Source organism: Daphnia pulex, chromosome 3, assembly GCF_021134715.1.
Source record: "Daphnia pulex isolate KAP4 chromosome 3, ASM2113471v1".
NCBI lineage: Eukaryota > Metazoa > Arthropoda > Branchiopoda > Diplostraca > Daphniidae > Daphnia > Daphnia pulex.
This window is the reverse complement of record NC_060019.1, coordinates 7462066-7483433: the sequence shown is the minus strand read 5'-3', so window position 1 is coordinate 7483433 and position 21368 is coordinate 7462066. Positions and strand designations below refer to the sequence as shown.

General features: G+C 40.8%; 2 protein-coding genes and 1 pseudogene across 3 annotated transcripts; 2 read left to right on the top strand and 1 right to left on the bottom strand.

Moving 5' to 3' along the window:
- The first annotated feature begins 278 nt into the window (after positions 1–278).
- Positions 279–3602, top strand: LOC124190457. Of its 2 annotated transcripts, XM_046583098.1 has the most exons (8): positions 279–503; positions 576–655; positions 761–896; positions 1122–1313; positions 1433–1709; positions 1767–2380; positions 2443–3227; positions 3303–3602. In XM_046583098.1, exons 3-7 carry the CDS (start codon positions 768–770, stop codon positions 3190–3192), a joined length of 1962 nt encoding a protein of 653 aa, XP_046439054.1. In that variant the 5' UTR covers positions 279–503; positions 576–655; positions 761–767; the 3' UTR covers positions 3193–3227; positions 3303–3602. The 2 variants fall into 2 exon arrangements, with proteins under 2 accessions (XP_046439054.1, XP_046439053.1); XM_046583097.1 differs by lacking the exon at positions 576–655 and having other exon boundaries at positions 280–503.
- A 4491-nt stretch (positions 3603–8093) lies between these two features.
- LOC124190315 lies at positions 8094–10694 on the bottom strand (annotated as a pseudogene).
- Positions 10695–11301: 607 nt separating this feature from the next.
- On the top strand, positions 11302–12845 carry LOC124190459. The gene is made up of 3 exons (XM_046583101.1): positions 11302–11482; positions 11546–12323; positions 12386–12845. Exons 2-3 carry the CDS (start codon positions 11899–11901, stop codon positions 12564–12566), a joined length of 606 nt encoding a protein of 201 aa, XP_046439057.1. The 5' UTR covers positions 11302–11482; positions 11546–11898; the 3' UTR covers positions 12567–12845.
- Positions 12846–21368: the final 8523 nt, after the last annotated feature.

Genomic DNA, 21368 nt, shown 5'->3' with positions numbered 1-21368 from the left:
TAATGAATCCGAGCGCTAGATGGCCATGGATCGCAAAACAAAAAAAAGAGAGAGCTGACATCTAGCAGACAAAAAAAAATTTTATTGGGGTAAAAGTAAAACGGATCGTCATATTGCTAATTGATTTAAAAAAACATGATTTTATTGATTTTATTATCAGACGGAATATCTCTAATTTATGACGTCATAAAGCTATGAAAAAAAGAAAGACATCTGGTGAGTGATGATCAAAATGAAATTGCTGGCACTTTGTTTAGCCCACACCCTCCCACACCACACACACAACTAACCAAAGTTTCAACTTTCAATTGCGTTTGTTATCTTCATATTCTAACGTAGTTTGATGGTAGTTTGAACTTAAGAGGATTGTGTTGCATTCAGAGTTTGCCGGAATTTTATTTTCTATGATAAATTGGAGTTAGACATTGAGCATTCTTTCTGGTGTGTGAAGAATTTGTTGTGTTCAAGTGCTAGCTGGTGCTAGATTTTAGCCAGAGAGTTTAGTAAGTAAATTTATGTTGTTTTTATGTGACCCAGGTCTTATTTTTTTTCCATTTCCGGGGTGTAAGTTTAAGAGGGAACACCCAGTTTCTTTCACACCTCTTGTCAACAATCTTGCCAGCTGAGCAATTAGTCTGTCGTGCTTTGTCCTTAGGTATAGAGGATTCTTGTTACGTGGGGTTTGTGCTTATGCCTTAAAGTAGTTTATTTTTTTCTACTTACTTTTGTCTCATATGTTATATTATTTATTCTGGTTTAGATTGAAGATGGAGGACGTCTGCAACTTACCCTTTGATCCAAATGAAATTTTCATAGTGGAAACCTTAGATGTCACAGAAATACTTACAGACCCTTATCTGTGTTTGTCAATCCTTGGACAGGAGAACCCAGATGAGGTAATTACAGTTGAGACAATCTTCTGATTGGAAGTATATATTTAGACTGGTATTGCAGTACTGTGTGGATGTTCCTTTTGCAGCTGCCGAAGTTGTAAGCTATAGTCAAACAGGAATCTAGCATGTGTGTTTCAAAGTTGTTCTAGTAGATGCAAAAGTGTTCCAGAATGAGGTCCTCAGTTATGTATGGATAACAAATTGTTGCTTTATTGAATATTTCTTAAGGTGTTGAATGGTGACGTGTTGTTGGAATTGGAGAGCTTCCTGTTTGATGGCCTTTCAGCAGAGAGTACAACAGGAGATTTGTATCAGGATCCCCCAAATGTTCAGACGGTCCCTGCAAGTGGACCAATTGTCAATATGGAATCCCAACTACGTCTTAAGGGCCCTGAAAATGATGAAGGAACCCTTCAAATGGTAACGAAACTTTTTCTCTTTATTTATACCACCTTTTTAAATGGTGGTGTAGGTGTAAGCATGTACAAAATGTGTGCCACTTATGTATGTAAATGCATAATTCTTTTTACTCTATCTAGGATGGCTTTGGCCAAGAGCAACGTGCGAAAGCTGGATTGTATGATGAAGCTATAGCGGCCAACAAAGAGTATTGTGCTGCGTTGATAAAGTTCCGAGAAGAACTTAACGAGAGAAAATCGCTGTTAGAAAAACGACATCGCTTATTGAAAGAAGAGATTTGGCGTCTGAAAACAAATGCTGGGGAAAAGACAAGAAAGGGAGATGTCATGAAACAACTGAGCTTTTCTAATTTTGGATATCCTTATTTTAAGGATAAGGATGGTAAACCTCTACCAGGTAATATAAAATTCAGTGTACATCTTCTTGATTTCATATCTAATTTTTTTTGTTTAGTATACGAAGAAGCTCTACGTTTGAACAAAATTCTTCGTTTTGAGCCATCTTTCTACACCCCTAAGCCGAAAATGCTTCCAAAACAAGAAGAAAAATTGAACGAAGTCCTCTTGAGGCATTTAATACGAATCGCCTTAAACAAACTGACGAGTGAAAGAGAGAACGTGAGGATTATTTTGACGGAGAAGGCGGCTAAAGGGTTCCCGCACAAAACTTTATCGAACAAACTTGAAAGTTTTGATAAACAGATCAAAGAAGTAAATGTGAACCCAAAAAAATGGTTTAAAGATCCAGCTGTGTTTAATCTAATCGACTGGAAGGAGATCGCCTCGGAGGTGTTCCCACATCAAATTGGCTACGATGGAGTGTTCGTTAGGAGATGGTGGATGGGGAAACTAGATCCTAGCTTCAAGAGGGGTCAGCTTACGGCCAAGGAAATCGATTGTTTGAAGAAAATTACTAAAGACTATCCTGAAGATCAATATATGGACTTTCAAGCCATAGCGACACAAATATCTACGGAAACAAAAGTAAGAAAACGACATGTTTTTCAACTGTTCAAGTATTACCAGACGAGGTTGAACGGAAAAAACCGCAAATTTCGTTGGACTAAGGTAAAATTACTAAAATTCTTTACTATATAGTTTTAAACTGATTCCTGTCATTTATTATTTAGGCGGAAGAGGAACGTTTGTGTGTTCTCCAGAAGGAAATGGATCCCAACATACTCAGACAAGAAAAGTGTAAAAGGCTTCGCTCGGCTTTTCCTGGGAGGTCTGTCTCTCAAATGGAGACAAAACTCCGCAGACTTTCCCCAACACCTGCCAAGTCACCGTCCAGATGTCTTCCCGCTGCAATCAAATCAGTTGTAACCCCGTCGAAAACACCACGTGGGCGTCCGAAAAAGCCCGAAAAGTCAGCTATGCATCTGCAGATCGCCAAGTTGTGCTCTCTCTACAAATCCATCCATCGGGGAAACCGCCGTAAAACATCGCTCCCAGGCGACGGACGTCGTAATGGATTGATATTAAGTGCCATCCAACGACTGTTGCCATTGAAAACCGATCAATGGAAAATCCCCCGCGAGGCCAGCGAATTGGTGGCAGCTGGAGTTGCCGAGAAGGATCTTGGAGCTGTTGAGGTTATGCTCAGTTTTCCGGAGTCCAATCTTAATTCGAAGATCAGTTTTCCGCCCAATTTGGCCTCTCTTACTGGTTTAAGAGGACTAATGATCAGTCTAGAGAGCACAAGTCAGTCTGTTGATGTGGAAATTGAACAAGGAATCTCTGAGACGGAAGTAAACGAAATCTGCTGCTTGGGAGATCCAGTTGAGGATCAAAAAGTGCTGTTTGCACTTGATAAGTGCTTTGGATCATGGACCAGACCGTTTCTGGATATCGAGGCTCCTGTTGATGAAAAAAAGTGAAGAGTCCAAGAATAGATTCTAAGGCTTTGACTAAGGTTGGTTCTGCTTTATATAACAAGTTTTTCAAATTTTTCTAAATGTTATCTTCTTTTTCTCTATTTCATTTTTAGTCTGGTCAAATAGCAGCCCGCGAAGGACGCGACTCGTATTTTGTATAAATTTTCGTATGTATTTACGTCTGTAAATTTTTTTCTTTTTCAAAATTCTTGAAACTGATAACTGTTTTCATAATTTTAAAAACCCTTGTCTAGTGCATGGTCAAAATTGATTTCTTAAACATAAAAATTTATTTTTTTTTACATTCTAGTTTTATCTTATTAGCTACTTTAATACTTCACTTATACAAAGGTCTTCTTGAATAGCCTACTCGATAAAATCATAGTCCTATTAAACTAGATTTTATCCCCGCATTATTTTCAGTGAACTCTTTGTAATTCGAAATGGAGGTTGGAGGATCATAATTTTCAGTAAAGGATTGATTAAAGAAGTAGTAGTAGAAGTAGTCTGGATGGTAACGGAGTACGACGGAGTACAGTTTTTTTTTTTTTTACTTTTCAAATCCAACACTAGAACGGCATAATTTCACGGTCGACACTAGAATTTATTTTGTCCGTTTTGCTGAAGCTAACAAACCGGAATAACTAGAACTAAATAATTCTGACACTAAAAAACGATCGATCTTTTCTTTCTAGACCCCACATTAAAAGTAATTTGGTCAAAGCGGACAGTAGCTGTTTTAGCCGTCAGAATGGAAAACCCATAGAACTTTTGAAATCCTTAAACGTTAACGTATTCAGGGCCGACCCTAGAAAGAAAACATTTACTATTTCTGTAACAGAACGGCTACCGTGTGCATATTTGTTAACCGTTAGTGGACTGTTGAGTCGGAAGTTTTGAAAGTTAAAATGATCGACCCTGGTTTTCAACGTCAGTCGCAGTCAATGGATTCCACCATTCCGGCACCTTCCAGCATGTCTATAGTCCGTTGCAGCAATCTTCGTCGACGGTATGCAATATTATTCATTTTCACTCAGAGATTCAACTAGATCAATCCTGAATGTTCTTTACAGCTTGGACTCAACAGCAAGGGCCCCAACCATTCCGTCCGAGGGCGACATTGAAAAGTACGCGCAGAGCAACCTCAAAATCCACAAGAAGGGCTCCGCAAGAATTTGTCGATACGTAATATATAGTTGGTTCAAGAATCCAATACGATTCCATCAGCAAGCCGATGGCTACGTTGGAAGGCAAGACGCTGAAGAGGGAGGTCTGCGGTTTGTTTATATGATTGCATATTTACACGGGTGATCGCAAGTGCAAGCCGGACATGACGTATGAGTGTACGACTTGCTATTACTATGGAACTAAGTGCAATCACGCCTAGAACAAGCCGGTCCTCGCTCCTCGGTGATTGCATGTCTGCCGTCAGACGACAGAGAATCTTCGCTTGAATCGTTAAAATTATGCGCAAGATTGCATACTTCATGGTATGAATTTGAAATCCGAATCGATATGCATTTTGTCGAGATTTATAATTTAATTGAAAGTTTATAGGAAATTTCCCTCTGTAGTTGCGTACATACTCGTGTATAAATGGATGATTCGCTGCAATAACTCACACATCTTGCCCAGGAGCAACTTGCTACTTCACGCCCGCCATTTGGGAATCCAGCCAAGTAAACCTTCACTCCTAAGCCGCATTTTCCACGGGCGTACTCTTCAAAACCCAATGAAGTCATTGTTGACTCATTATGGTAAGCCACCGGAAGCCACTGCTCGCTGCTCCAGTCCATCCGGTAACGGGAAAGCGTTCCGGCGATCAGGTAAAAGATTCAATTTCTCACATTTTGTAATTATTATAAAATAGCCGTGGTTTAATTAGTTATTTTTTGTATATTTCCGACTCTCGATAGAATCCTGGTGTTGCCCTTATACTGTAGGGGGAAAAAAGGCTATTAATCTGAGACATGATAAGAGCTGTCTGATATTTCCGAAGAACAGTTCCAAAATTCATTTCCAAATGGTCCTTTTTTTCGAACATTATTCTCAAGTAATTTTTCATTCAGAACCTGCGAATTGCGATTATTTTTTCTATTTTGCATTCGCATTGGCCTTTTGAGCTTTGGCGCAATTCGGTCGCAATTTTCGCCACAATGTTATGCTGTCGCAACGGTGCCCCTTTCTCTCCGTCCGTTTATGGCAACGACATGACAAATTGCGTCTGACATGTCTCATTCTCATCATGTGTTGGGATTTTTCGTTTATCTACAAGGAATGCTCGGGTAGTCGCTTCAGCAACAGCGGCTTTTACCACCTCAACAACATCCGGGGAACAGCAGGATGGAGCATGCAACAGCAGTCGCAAATCTTCGACTTTAGATTTGGCCAACTTGGCGGCTTGTTAGTCGGTCCATCAAGGCCAGTATCGAACCATCATCGCCTTCCACTGTTCCCAGCCGGTAAAGAAAAAGATTCTAGTGAACAGTCGGGAAACTCAAGTGAGCTTTCTACTTTCTAGATTTCACTTGTGTTTTGCAAACTTAGGCCTACTTCCGATCTATATGGTCACAAATGTGTATCCATTCAGAGAGGAAATGATGGATAACAGTTCACGGTGTATTCCCTGGGCTCTGGTGTACATACTCCCTCACTCTCAGAGTTCTACGTACAAGTGGAAATTTAAATTACAGGGCTTTTTTGTTCGTTCCGCATTGATGTACGTTTCATATTAAATTTTTAAATTCGATTTTAATGGTAACATTTTTCCGTTTCGTCGAAATTATTTCAATTTTAAACCATTCACTGACACGTCTATTATATATTATTTCAACTCCATTTCTTTGCATTATACCTACAATATAAAATTGAATGAAAACAACTAACAAAATTTGGAATTTGATTTTGAATCGAAATTTATTGAACGAAATGAAATTTACATAGAAAAATGCCTCGCCTCTCCGTGTGGAAGTACCTCGTCACCGACCGACTCATTTATAGGAATATACCCCCCGTCAACTTGAGACTTGCGCAACTCATCCGAACTGTACCGCCATGCAGCACCTATTTGGATCTGATCAACTCTACACGGCCGGGAACACGAATGTTCTCTTGCCGTCGAGGAGATTCAGAACCAAAAGGGCACTGCGTTTGACGGTCCGGTCCGGACTATGAATGACTCAACTCTCAGTTGTACGGGGTTCGTCTAAATCGGCTCTTAGAATATTTCTTGTCACACGAAGAGCGTCTCGATGGAAAACGTATGTACAAAATTCTCTGGTATCACCTGGTGCCGTTGAATATTATAGGTAACGTACACAAGAGAACTAGTAGATTTCAGGATCGACGTCCATCAACTGCTGCGGTTCTTGGGCGATGATGGAGGAGTAGTAATAGTGAAAAGGCCGGTGCTGAACAGGAGGAGGACGACGGTAGTCAGGACGGAAGGAGGGCGGAGAGTAAATCAAATCCGGCCAGTGATAAGGATAAGATTGGACGACCCATTGATGATGAACTACTGGGACCGTCCACCTGCTGGCCTCCCCAACTTTCGGTGATGTCGTCGCTGCTCCGGTGGCTCTTGCGGCTGCTGATCGTCGGCGCTTGTTGCCCGGGCTGAGGATCTTTTTCCTTTTCTCATCGGGTAATGCAACTAATAAGCAGATCTTTTTGCTATCAGGCATGTTGGTCGAGTTGGCTGGCTTGGAAATTGACCAGTCGTCTTCGCTCTTGCGCTTCGTTCCACCTCTCGGGGACACCTCCATTTTCTCAGCGGGAAATTCAAACATGATGTTATGACAGACGTTATCACTTATCAAATCAATTGGAGATCCGCATTCCGGCTGGTTGTTATTGGGGTAAACAAATCCACCGAATGTCTGGTTAGGCCATTGAGAAAACGGAGAAAATAAACTGAAGGACGAGAACGCCATTTTCGAGATTTGCAATCGAGTTGCTCTGGATGAAGAATTACTGGAAGATTTTGGAGTTGGAAAGTTGAAGAAAGTAAACTTTGAGTGAAATCTTCAATCATATTGATTAGGATATGCGACGCTCTTTATATATTGACGTTCGCTATGGAAATTCTTTTGCACTAGCCGTTTGACTCGGTTAACTTCCGTTTGTGAACACATTTCCGCGTCAAACTTCTGATGTGCTGATTGTATTCAGTTAGAAATATTTAAAGCCAAATTGTTCAATCGTTATTTTTTATTTAAATTCATTTCATCTATTTCATTTATTCAATTTTCTGCGAAACTATAGATCGGCCGTCTCGGCTGACGCGCCATCTGCACGTTGCGGCCGAAATTTGAAACTTCAAATTTTCGCACTTTATTTATATTTATCGATTACTTTAAATTTACAGACGAAGGGAATTTGGTTTGAAAATTACAACTTGATGGCTCTATTTTAAGACACACAGCTCAACCTGTTTGAGTGTGAACGAATAACCCACAAGAGAGCCGGGAAATCCCAAACGGCCCCATTTTTATTCACGACTTGTCTGCCAGCAGCCATGCAGCTCAGTCGTCTAAAAAAATGTCTTTACGGTTATAATAAGTAAGCTATATATAGCTATGTATACTACAGTCGTTCCGGATAATATTTCTGCTTTATATTTACAAATTCAAACGTGTTTGAATTCGACTAATTCAATTTGAATAAAAATTTATTGAATCTATTGGGATTTGAGATATTTACTGGGCTTCAATATGAATCTAATTTTATATTTATATTTATCACCTATGTCTACGGTATTTGCCTGTATGTTTTATGAACTATTTGGTGACGTCACCATGGGCCTCAATTTCATACTAGCTATATTTTTATGTTTGCTACAGATCTTCTCAAATAATTGGATCTGCGATGAGAGCCCGAATATGATCAACACGGAAACATCTGCATGAAAAATAAACGCTAGACCTTTTATATTTTAGTTTTCTTATTTGAACACGATATGTCAATTTCATGAATCCATCGTGGTCAATGAATGACTAATGACATCACTGCTGGATATGGGAGCAAGATTTCTTTGAAAATAAAACTGTATCTAATGAAACAACTCAAACACCCCTTTCTACTTTTTTAAAGCAAGTATAGAGTAATAGGGAAATCGTTACGACCATCACGAGAATACAAAATAGTAAAATACATTCCCGAACTAAATAATAGCTGGATCATCAAAAGTGAAGCGAAAGAATCGATAGTATAGGATAAGTTGTTCACAAAATATAATTCGGTGTAAGATATAGGCGAAGGGCTATTTAGAAAAAAGAAAAAATCAATTTTTAGTGCGACCATTGAGAAAGAGAGAGAGAGAGACGGCAAGCGACAAAAATTGCCCATAGTAAATCTTCAGCGGGTTTTAGATTCGCCGTTACTGGTTGATGGCGTTGCGTTATTGCTATTAGATTCAGCGCAAACCAGCAGTTCGTCAAAAGACGGTCTGAGAATGGGGTCGTGTGACCAACACTTGACAAGTAAACTGGACGTGGCGTTCGATTTGCAGAAGGAAGCGTCCCAGTGTTGGCCACATTTCTTCCTCAAATCGGCCAGCAGAACCTCGTCCGATCGGTCGGACAGAGGCCGTTGGGCGGCGTGATGCAGCTCCCAGATCGTGACGGTGAACATCCACACGTCAGAATTGGTCGAATATTCATCCTCCAACGCTGCTTCGTGCGGGAGCCAGCGCAGAGCGATCGACTGGTGCTTGTAGACGTAGTAATCGTTGTTGAACGGCTCCTTGTCCATTCCGAAGCTGCCGATCTTCAAACACACCTGGGCGGGAACCAACGAAATTTCGAAAATCCATCCAATCACCTATAGGGCTACTGTATAATTTAATTGTATGTACCTTGGTATTATCTGTGCCATGGAATGCGACCAGGATATTTCGCGTGCCAAGATCACGCCACGGTGAACGAAGCGGGCTTCGGCTAGTGCCTTCATTCCTCGAGCGATCTGAATTGTGGCGCTTTGAATTTGGGCGACCGACCACGGCGGCTGAGACGAAGAAGAAGTCGACAGCAAATACGATTTCAGATTGATGTACGGGTGGGATTTCATGAGAATCATTTGAAAGTCGGGCGAGTCCCGACAGCAGCCCAGCACGGCCACCAAATTGGCGTGGTGGACTCGATGGAACATATCCACCTGTCGGCGGAATTCAATGTTCAAGTCCTCGTCTCTAGTACTCAATATCCTGAGTAGAACACGAGTGCTGCCTTCTGCTGTACTCAGACCTGTCACATTCAATTGAATTGTTTAATTTTAATAGAAACAAAATAATGATGATAAAATTTAGCTCACCAGTTACGGAGCCTTCAAGGATATCTCCAAACCGGCATTTGCCTTGTAATGCTCCTTTAGTGATTGAGGAGTTGGGAACATTTAACTTGTCAATGGCCGGAGACTGACGACAATCTACTTTTGTCACTGTCGGTTTAAAAAATTATATTGAATTAGAAATGTTATGTGTATAATAGATTTTTGAAGAAACTCACGTAAAGCTGTTTGAACGTCAAGTTGAGCCACCAGCACCGCCGTCATTAGGCGATCGCAATTTCCTTTGGCGTCGACTCAATCGACACCAAATCAACAAACCAACCGACAAGAAGATGTGGGCAGCGGCCGCTCCTAACGTGATTATTATAGTCTTGGCGATGGATTCAGCACCGTCGTAATCACCTGATTGGTATTCCCAATCAAAATTTTTTTTAAACATTATTTTTTAAAAATAACCTTTTGCAATTGAATGAAAATTCGAATATTTTCCTTTACCCACCAATCGAAACTCTGCCCTTTTAAATCCTCCGGCATTACCAGCCGTGCATCCGTAAAATCCTTGATCCTCTTGCTGGACATTTTGTATTGTCAACGTCCCGTTTCGATCCACAGAGAATCTGAAACAAAAAACCCAAACACAATTATAACCCCGTTAATTTTTAATTGAATTTCCTATAAAGGTATGTTACCGATCAGAAGTAAATCCGTCCATGACGGAATCTCGATCCCATTGAATCGTCGGGGCAGGGTAACCTTCCGCTCTGCAATGCAGTTCAACTTTCGTGCCTTCCTTGGCGAACGTGATGTTGTTGGGTAGCGACGTAAAATGTGGCGACACTGGGAAGTATTGAAACGTCAAAATCAAACTTTGGCGGGAAATTCAAAAATTGTTGCTATTTATTACTCGTCACGTTGATCAAGATGGAAGCGCTGATGAGCCCTTGAGAATTGGTGGCGATGCAAGAGCATTGGCCGGCATCATCGTCCTGGACTCCGTGAAAAATGAGCGTTCCGTTGACGTCTTCGATGTGTGGCGGCCAGACCAGTAAAAGTAACGAAGCCAGCCAGACATTCAAGCAAGAAACAGAACAACATTTGGTTAAATTAAATGAGGATCGTTCAGAACTAGTCCGTAACCTTCAAGAAGCTAAGAATCAACTTAAGGTATTTGCGCGCATTTATCACGTAATATCTTTTATCGTTATAAAATTCATGAACATTATTAAATTTATAAAATTTGCAGACTTTGGAAGAGGGAGCGGCGATCTTGGGTCAAGCAACGGCGCACCAGTCTGAAGAAGTTTCTAATCGCATTACAGCACTCGAAGCCGAATTAGCTTCGGTGGCTGAGAAATTTAAATTGGCCGAAGATTCTGAAGCGAAAGCCCGCGAAGAAGCATTAGATCAAGTAAAGAATGCCAAGGAAGCAAAAGCAAAGTACGAAAGGGAATTGATGCAGCACGCAGCTTATGTGGAACAGCTTAATTCCGTCCGTGATCAGTTCGAACAGACCCTCTCTCAATTAGCTGTTCTTCAACAGACTTCAGCTAGAATAGAAACTGAGCTTGCGAGTGGTCGCACTAGTTGGGAAACACAGAAATAAATGTTGGAAAAAGAAGCCAGTGAAAAGGCTCGATGCTGTTCCGATCTAGACAAACAGCCGTTGATTTTCAACAACAGATTGTCACTTTAAGTACTCGCATGGCCGCAGCGACACGTTGCCAGGAAATAGCCGTCAGGTTAGTAACAAATTTCTAACTCAGTTACAGCATTTGAACTAATATGATATTTGAGTAATAGGACGCAAAGTGGTGACGATTCTAATACTTCGCTTAATGTCTCCATCAGTGAATAAGATATGCGTTCTACTGATCAATTGCTCGAACTCGTTCGATTTCTGCGTCGGGAAAAGGAAATTGCCATTTCCCGATCTGAAGTACAAGAAGCCGAAACGCAGCGTTTCAAGACACAACTGGAACAAGCCGAACGTCTTGCAAGTGAAGCTCAGGTAAATGAAAACTCTAATCTAGAATGAAAATTAGTTAATGACTCTTTTAATTATGTTCGTTAGACTAATTTGCATCATGAGCGAGAGCGGTCTGCAACGTCTGCACTGACATCCGAGAAACATACAGAAAAGCTACTCCTTCTTCTGAAGTGTCTCAAGCTACTATTCGCCCTCCACCCAGAGAAGATCGTTTGCCCTCATTTGGTAGAAATACTCTGGCCTTTGAAGACGTGGGGGATGATGGAATTGTTCCCAGTACTCCTGTCCTTCTGCGGCCAAGAACGAATGATGGTTTTGCTGAAGCCGTCAGTTCGCCACAAGTCAACACGCGCTTCGTTTTCGGAACTGTTCCGGATCTGTCGCTGTCCGCTGGCAGTAGCCATATCAATGCTCCTTCTCATTTGGAATCGCAAGGCATGGAAGATACACGTATGGATTTGTCTCAGCTAGATGAGAACTCTGGTCGTAGCGTGCCATCTACGCCGTTGCAAGCGTCACCCCACGACGAGTTGCCTGCTGGCTGCCCAGGAGAAGACGCTTCAGTGGTTCCATCAGGAAATGCCGAAGAACAAGGAGATTTCGAAGGTGGTCCTGACCTTGAAGGTGATGCTGCCGCCGAAATAGACCTTCTTGGCGAAGATGACCAAGATACTGGTATAGATAACGATCAGTCCACCAGTCAACTAGGGCAAGATGCAGGTCCTACAAGTACAAATGAAGATGAATCGATGCCGGAAGTTCAGAATGCTCAATCGGTTGAAGGCACAGGCCAATCAATGACGACACAACCATCTTCTGCACCATCGTTTTCTTGTTCCCCGACTACTCGGGCGGCAATGACGTAAGTTTAGTTATTTATTTTACTGATAGTCGCGTTGGTGTTACATATTTCGTTTTCTGCAGTCGACGAGGATCAATGGCTGGTTTTCCACGTGGTCGAGGAATGAGCCGCGAAGATTCACGCTTGTCGGCTGGGCCGAATCCTATAGTCGTCCCGTTCCCATTACTTGGACGCCCAATCCAGAATCGCAGCAGGCTTATACTCCTAACCCTGCCCGTGTTTTCCGTCGCGCTACAGCTGTAGTGGCGTCACCTGCTCCAGGTACGCCTTCTGTAACAACTGAGCCACCTGTTGTTGTCCCCACAGCCGCTCCAGTTCCATCGCTCATTCGAGGCCGAGGAGCAACGCGAGGTCGCTCGCGACCAAGAGCACCAAGGCGGATGTAAACGTAAATATTGTGCTTTAACTTTGATTTTGATTTCCGTTACGTTCCTGATATTGACATGTCAGTTTTTTCGTTCTTGATTTAAATGATATCCTCAATCTTTCAAGAGGAATTTTTAAATACACAGTCTACCAGTTCGTACCGTGCAGGATGCAGCTATATGTGAATATTGTGAAATTCATTGATAAAGTAGATGGAGGATCAATATTTAATCTTAACACACATTGGTTTTAAATATAAATCAATCTATTAATTCCTTGCGTAGGTAACAAAATATGCAAGTTTAAATAAATTAGCAGTGGACACCTAAAAATTAACACAATTTCCACATGTGGAACAGCTAGTTACAACGCCGGATCGAATGTCAAAGATCCTCCCATAAAAACAAGAAAAAGAAACAACAATCCCAAAAATAGTCACGAATGGTAAAAATTGACTATAAAACTTCTTTTCCTCTTTTCTTATGAAATAAGTTTAAGAACACCAGGTTCTTCTTTGTTTCACTCCGCTTGAAATCGACATTATTTTCCCTTTATTTTAGATAAGGGAACGATCTACGGAAAGAAGCGACGTTTAAATATGTCAAACTGATATTTCTTCTGTCAAAATTGTAAATCCCGAGTTAAAAAAAAATGATCTGATTACAATTAATACAATTAAATAATCCCCCAATTATTTTCGTGTATTTCTACGAAAATTCTATTGCACCGTCGGGCTGACGGTAATCCTCATTCTCTCATCCGCAACTGTGGCCGTCCTTTTATTTTTTCTTCTTCTTCTTCTTCTTATGGCGGCGGCGGCGGCCCAACTTTGGCGCCTCTTTGACGATTCAAAGACACCGCCAATATGCAAGAAAGTTACTTTTTTTTTCGTTGTTGTTGTTGTTGTATGTCGACGTAGTATATAACAAGAAACTTTTTATGCGTATATATATAAGGGCAGCGCAAAAACAAAAAATATGAAATTGTTTAATGGCGTTTGAACTTTTGTTACAATTTTTTTGTATTTAAATCTCATACAACGAGATCCATCCCGCGACATTGAACGAAATGGAACTATTTCATGTCCGTTTTTTTTTCTAAAAATGAAAAATAAGATTCTCCCCCCCCCCCTTTTTAAATACATCCGTGCGGAAGCCGTGAAATCCATTCGTTTCACCCCTTTGGTCCATCTGCATAGTGGGAAGGTGGGGGGATATAATACATTCTGATGGAATTTGCATAAGGAACATGAAAAGGGAAAGAGTGACTACACAAGTACACATTACATATTGCTGGAGAGCTCAGGTCACATCATCATCATCATCGACATCACGGCCGGTTGAATTCCAAATGACTTCCGGATGACGTATAGGTTTAGGTAATAATAATATTCTCTCTCATTCTCCCTCTGATGGACAGAGTCCATTACATCCTCCTCTATCTGCCGCTAGCGCTGGCTATATATGATATGTAAAAGAACTTTTTTTTTAGATTTCCGGATATAGCCTATACGTATATGTCTTCTGTACAGATGTATATGTGATATAATCTAGTGTCATTTTCACGCGATCCTTTAACGATTGGATATCTTTATAAATATATTCCAACTCTTTTGCCTATTTATGCGATCATCCCCTATTACTACTACTACTACTCGTGTGACTTTATCCAGAGTATTTCTCTCCAGCTCTCTATGCGTGTTTCAATAGCCGGGCCAGCTAGTGCAGAGAATTAGAGAGAGAGAGCGTTGACTTTGACAACCGCGCGGTAATGTAGACGCTGTTTGGAATTTCTCTGCCCGTCTGGTGAAACCGCCCCTAACACACACACACAAGTAGAGATATACACACACACCTTTCTGTGATCCCTCCCTCTCTCAGTGTGTGTGCGTGCAGTAGAAGCCCCTTTTTGGCTGGATATTCTCACCCTGCTTGTAACCCTGGCATGATTTTTTGGGCAATTTCATATTATAATTTTTAATCGGCCCATAAATCTAGGCTATGTGAAATATTTGTAATTATATCTTGTCGATTCTGACTACTACGTAAGAGGAAGGCTGTAAAGTAAGAAGAGGTAAGCGGAGGTAAGCTGGCTAAATAGTAAAATTGCGACGGGAAGAAAAAGAAACGAAATTCATTTCCTCTAACCCACACACACAGTACACAGCACTTGTATTTTCTAGCGTGGGCTTGGCCGGCTCTGCTGTTTGAACAGCTCGACAGTCTTCTCTCTCATCTTCTTTACCTGGTGTGTGTGTGTGTGTTGACTGTGTTGTGTGTGTGTCTATATTCGTACGTATTTGGCACGTAAACCGTGATGATGACTGGGCCCAAAAATTATGCCTTTAACAAAATAAATAAAGACACAAAATGTCCAAGCGCATCGCACAACACGCAATCGGAGAGACGGAACGTGACTCATTTGATTACCAATCGGCAATTAGGCCTATTTTGACGAGAATAACAAATCGGCTAATTTATTCTATGCCCCTTTCCATACGGGAGATGTGGGTACACGATGCGGCTGTATATATGCAAATATATAAGCAGTGCGGCTATATTAGCCGCTAGAGGCCGGGGGTTTTAAATTCATGGGAATAAGTCCTGCAAATGAGTTTGTGTGGCGGGAATTGTATTTTCAAAAAATGGCTGCTGCTGAACTAGCTCGTGGCACACACGGCCCAACGCCCATCATCATCGCGGTCCCATTCAGCTAGTCGTGATGATTGATGCCATACGTCTATCAATCCGCGTTCGAAAACCGGCGATGAAGAACTAAAAAGAGCAAAGGGAGGGGGGAGGGGAGGAGCCGGAGGACACACAACAAAAATTGCTGTTGGGATGACACAACTCAAACCAATTGATTGAAAATTCCATTGCCAATAATAGGCCAGCACATCAGTCTACTACACACCAACGTTTTAAGCTTGTGCCGATCTTTTCTCCCCCCAACCACAACGACGCATATTATAGATGGCCCGCGCTGCTTGATTATATTGATGATTTCATTATTCAGAGCTCCCAGCATTCGAATTTATATTAAATTGATATTCAAGTGATATTGAATACCTCTGTATGAAAATTGAAAAATGAACAATATTCCATTCATTTAGTGAGTGATGTACAACATCCTTTATTCAGCTTTTGACGCATTCGTGAGTGTCATGTTTTGGATGGAATTAATAAGATGTCACCAACATTATTATGCATACACTTTTCAATATTATTCGGGCATTTTCATTAATTAATAGTACTTGTGATGGGTTGAATCAACTAGGATCATATTTTGATACTTCATATGAAATCTTAATACAGTGATTTTACATGGTATGTCAAAATACGATCCTCCGACTCCGATTGACGCACCATCCGCTAATAATAGAAAATTAAAGTTCAGACTATAAGCAAACTGCTAAAGGCATTCAGAGTGTTGCATTTATTGGCGTGAGTTACGTTGAGATAGCTCAACGACTTTGTAAATATCAAAATTTCGCATGCTACAAGGTACACTAAGTTGTACTTGCTCAAGTTCGTTTTTTCGAAATCAGTTTGACTTGCGCTCATCGCTCTTATCGCAGCTTATGTAACTTACACACACCTTTTGCGGTTTCACGTTCACCGCCAGCCCGAGGGCGATAGCCTACTACACACAACGAGATTGTCGTCGATAGAAAACGATTTATCCGAGAGACAGATTGGTCAATGGAGAGACCCAAATCCAAATGTTGTCCTTGAATAAACAATCATTTAATTTCCTAACAATGAGCAAGATAGTCGACTACATGGAGATGACGTAACTTGTGGAAATTTTTACGGCCAATCAAGCGGTTTTCTTCGTTCAGAGGTTGCCGGTCATGATGTTATATCAACTGATTTTAAAACGCAATAGAGTTCATATTCTGGAAGTTTTGACCAGTTCAAGTAAGGAACAGATTTGGGCAGATGTGAAAGTCTAGCACCGATTTCATGAAATTTAGAAATTAAATTTACATGTTTTCGAGAAGCCTCAATTACAATGCCCATTTCCTAAGTTATATTTTAAAAATGAAAGATTTGTATAATAAAATTCACGATAGTGAATTAGTAATTATGCCACAAGAAATTATGCTGCTGTTCACTCATTTCTCCACTGATTGTGAAATGGGCGACCAGCAACGACTCCTAAGCTTCTCATTAAGTCAGTTCATTTATTGTTATTTAAAAATACTTTTAAATGAGTCAATCAAATAACTGAAAATCAAGAATTAAACATCATAATTCACTAATACCTGTAGTTGTACAAATCAGTTTCTCTGCGCCACTCCTGCTGGGCCAATCGGTCGCAATCAACTCTAATGGCTGAAATCTTTTCCGGCCTATACGCATATCACCATATAAAATTAAAACGTGTTGTACTAGTACTACAAAAATTGTTGTCTTGCAATATAATTCTGTCACCTCCTCCGTCAAAAACATTTCCAGACATATTATTTTATTGCTATAAGTTATAATTTATACATAACAGCATAATTTATACATAACAGCCGCAAATAGAATACATGCTCCTGTTGGTTATGTATAGTTGTTTCCACAATCACCCTGATTATAGTTATATATAAAATAGACCCATTTCTGATGTTGTTTAGCTCTTTCAAGCGCTTTCAAGTCCCTCAAAATGGCCGCCAAAAGTGGCGCTTCTTCTTCTTTATAATCTTTCGTGATTTATTTGAGCGCGAGATTAATACCCCCTTTAAAAAAAAGTTGAAAGGAGAGCACACAGCAGCAGCAGCAAAGAGATGGGGAAAAAGTTGCGAGGCGGCCGCAGAAATGAAATGTGACCGCTCGGGATGTTGTTGTTGTTTGGTTGGTCGGTGTCGCGCGCCGTGCTTATTATATGAGGCTTTTTAAGCCGATTTTTTTTTTTTCATTATTTCTTTATTTTGATTATTCCTTGCGTGTAATATATAGTTTAGGCTTCCCGCTTGTCTCGCCAAATACTTTCGTTTGTATATTGTGCGATGTGATTGTGCTCGCGTGTACTCCTCACAGCACACAGGCCAGCAGCACCGGGGCGGCGGCGTTGGCGTGTGCATTTTATCAATAAATGTCGTGCTACTGTTTGCTGAGGGGCTTTTCAATATAATAGAGAGAATCTCTTGTGCCTAAAATCGCGTTGGCCCCGTCTCTCTCTTTTCTTACAATATATTATATAATATATTAGATTCAATCCGGCAGCAACAGCATCCAGCAGAATCCAGCACAGTTTGCCACCCTGCCACCGTCCCAAAATGCAGCATCCAGCATGGAATCCATTGATACAACCAAATGGATTTTCCGGGATTTTCTCGTCTCTCAAAAAAGTGTTATAAAAGAGTCTATATAACTGTTGGCTCTGTGATGTGTATATATTAGACCCGTCTAGCCGGCTGCCCAGCTGCCCTATATGATGGCGTGTCTCGTTATAAACGTACGGTCGTACGCCATGTTTAATCATTCGAATAATGACTCGACGCTGTCATACAGACCAGCAACACACATACAACACAATACACATAGAAGCCTGAAGGATACAAAGTTAGGCTATACGTATACACATATAAATATAATATATAAGGTAGGAATATCTGGAAAACTATTCGCAGTTCCAGCGGTACGGCCCGGCCCATCAAATAAAAAGCCCTTTTGCCCGTATTAAAGGCTTGAGATATATAGTCGCCCGGCCCCAAAGAATAACGGAGGTATAAAGGCCCTTTGCTTGCTTATATATATAGGAGCGAGAGAGCATTATTATATAGCGTGATAGTACTAGACCATGTTTGGAGACTTTGCGAGCAGCAGCCAGCAGACTCGTCGTTGCCTATCTCTTCTCTCAAATAATAAAAGACCGCAGTCAGCTGATGCCCGGCGACCGCTCGGCACAAGTTCTTCTCCGCTGCTGTGCCTCCGTCGCTCGATCCACCATCGGCGTCACATGCGGTTATACGACTCGCAATCTCTTGCGTCATCTAATACCGCGGGACTATTGGCCCGGCCAGAAGAAGAGAAAAGATATCATACAAATGAGTAATGAAACTCTCAGAGTATTTACACAGATAGGACATAGGAAAAGGAGGACCGTTGCCGGGTTTTCTTTTTTTATTACTTGCACGAGAGAAAGAAAGTTGTGGTTGCGCACTTGTTATAGATGCGATGGCGCGGAGAAACGAGCCGATTATATTGTAAAATCATTGGATAAATACCAATTCATTCGGTTCGGGATGGCAACCAGGTATCACAGCGGCGAATTTTTGATATTTTGAATTTCCCGCCCAATCTAAAAGCTGCTTCGCCAAACAACGGCCGTTCAGCCGCGTGTGTTTCATCCGGGATAACAATATATTGAGGAATATTACTAGACTCTAGTAGTTAACTCGTGAATATTGCTAATGAACATTGACCCCTTACATAACGTTTTTTATAAATTACAATCACATTAAGTTAAAGTCCAATTGACAGACATTGGAAATGGGGTCTGTGACACATACTTCACAGCCTAAGTTACAGTTGGTAATAGATTCATTAACGGATTAATTTTGGATGTGGGTCATGGATCTGATCTGATTACATTACGATCATGTTCGTAATTTAATAATTCGATGGCGAGAAGGATCTTGAATTACCTCTTTACGAGGTACTCCCTTGAACCAACGTAAGCCCACTTGAATCTATATAGGTACGAGACATGAGAGTAATGAAGTCATTTCAGGATATCTTAAACAAGTTGAAAATAACTCCCCTGCATATGTTGAAATCCGATTGGATATTCTGTTTAGCATGGGAGGAGCGCTTGAAATTGGTGCAATATCGCAATAATATGAGACTGCATGTTATCTGTTAGAAATAGCAACGCATTCGACATGAAAGTGGAATGCTCATTAAGAATATTCACGAAATATAGGACTGTTCGTCATCTATTTTAACATTTGTTTCCATCGCCTTGCTTATAATAGCAGTCGATTTAATTTTCGCCTGCCATAAGAGCCTTAGGCATTGCGCCTGGCTTTGTCTGGGCTATTAACTATCCTATTATTATAATATTGATTAGGATATGCGACGCTCTTTATATATTGACGTTCGCTATGGAAATTCTTTTGCACTAGCCGTTTGACTCGGTTAACTTCCGTTTGTGAACACATTTCCGCGTCAAACTTCTGATGTGCTGATTGTATTCAGTTAGAAATATTAAAAGCCAAATTGTTCAATCGTTATTTTTTATTTAAATTAATTTCATCAATTAAATTAATTCAATTTTCTGCGAAAATGTATCGGCCGTCTCGGCTGACGCGCCATCTGCACGTAGTGGCCAAAATTTGAAACTTCAAATTTTCGCATTTTATTTTGATTTATCGATTACTTTAAATTTACAGACGAAGGGAATTTGGTTTGAAAATTACAACTTGATGGCTCGATGGCTCTCTTTTTACACACATAGCTCAACCTGTTCGAGTGTGAACGAATAACCCACAAGAGAGCCGGGAGATCCCAAACGGCCCCGTTTTTATTCACGACTTGTCTGCCAGCCAGCATCCAGCTCAGTCGTCTAAAAAAAAAGGTCTTTATATAGCTATGTATACTACAGTCGTTCCGGATAATATTTCTGCTTTATATTTACAAATTCAAACGTGTTTGAATTCGACTAATTCAATTTGAATAAAAATTTATTGAATCTATTGGGATTTGAGATTGTTGAAGTAGGAATCGGGTTCAGCAACTACGCTCTGCTACCATAACCTGTTGAAGTTTGAACCTTAATCAAGGTTCATAGTATATTCAAGTTAACATAGTATTGGTTATTACATAGTTAGACATAAACCACATTAATAGATAGGATCTAGAATATACCAAGAGCAAGGCAAAGCACAACGTTACCGTGAAAGATATCAGAACATAGAGAGCAGGCGAGCTCCATTACACACCGCACTTTGACAGTAGTGTCACCACTCCTCTTAGGCGTAAGTGGGTTTTCCCAACTAGCAGACGGAGTTCCAACCAGCTTCCACCAGCAACCAGCTTCCACATTCCAATCAGCTTTAATGACGCAATGTCCTGCCCAGAATCTGATCTTTGGAAAGAAGCCATTCAAGACGAGCATAATTCACTCATGGAAAACCAAACCTGGGATATTGTTCCATTGCCACAAGGTAGAAAAGCAATTAAATGCAAATGGATACTGGATTTTAAACCTGGCCATAAAGGAGTCAACGCGAGATACAAGGCAAGGCTTGTAGCCTGCGGATATGATCAGTTATATGGCGTCGACTACCTCGTGACTTACTCCCCTGTTGTCAAACACTATTCTATTCGACTGGTCCTGGCGATCGTCGCAGTGTTCAATCTGGAAATGTTGCAATTAGACATTAAAACTGCGTTCCTATATGGGAAATTAGAAGAGACAATCTACATGCGCCAACCTGAGGGGTATGTGATACCTGGAAGGGAAAAAGAAGTGTGTGATCTGAAGAAACCAATTTATGGCCTCAAACAATCTTCTAATTGTTGGAACAAGGAATTTGATAGTGATCTTATCAGATTCGGCTTCAAGCGCTCACAGCATGACCGGTGTGTATACCTGAGAATTCGTCCAGATGGGGAATATACCATTCTCATTATATACGTGGACGACGGTTTAGCATGTAGCAACCGACCCAAAGTCCTTGAAGCC

Excerpts from the sequence above, each read along its gene's own strand:
- LOC124190457 (XM_046583098.1), top strand. The coding sequence starts at position 768 with ATGGAGGACGTCTGCAACTTACCCTTTGATCCAAATGAAATTTTCATA. Across the intron at positions 1,314-1,432 it reads ATGAAGGAACCCTTCAAATG|GATGGCTTTGGCCAAGAGCA; the intron begins GTAACGAAACTT and ends TACTCTATCTAG. Across the intron at positions 2,381-2,442 it reads GCAAATTTCGTTGGACTAAG|GCGGAAGAGGAACGTTTGTG; the intron begins GTAAAATTACTA and ends TTTATTATTTAG.
- LOC124190459 (XM_046583101.1), top strand. The coding sequence starts at position 11,899 with ATGGAAGATACACGTATGGATTTGTCTCAGCTAGATGAGAACTCTGGT. Across the intron at positions 12,324-12,385 it reads ACTACTCGGGCGGCAATGAC|TCGACGAGGATCAATGGCTG; the intron begins GTAAGTTTAGTT and ends CGTTTTCTGCAG.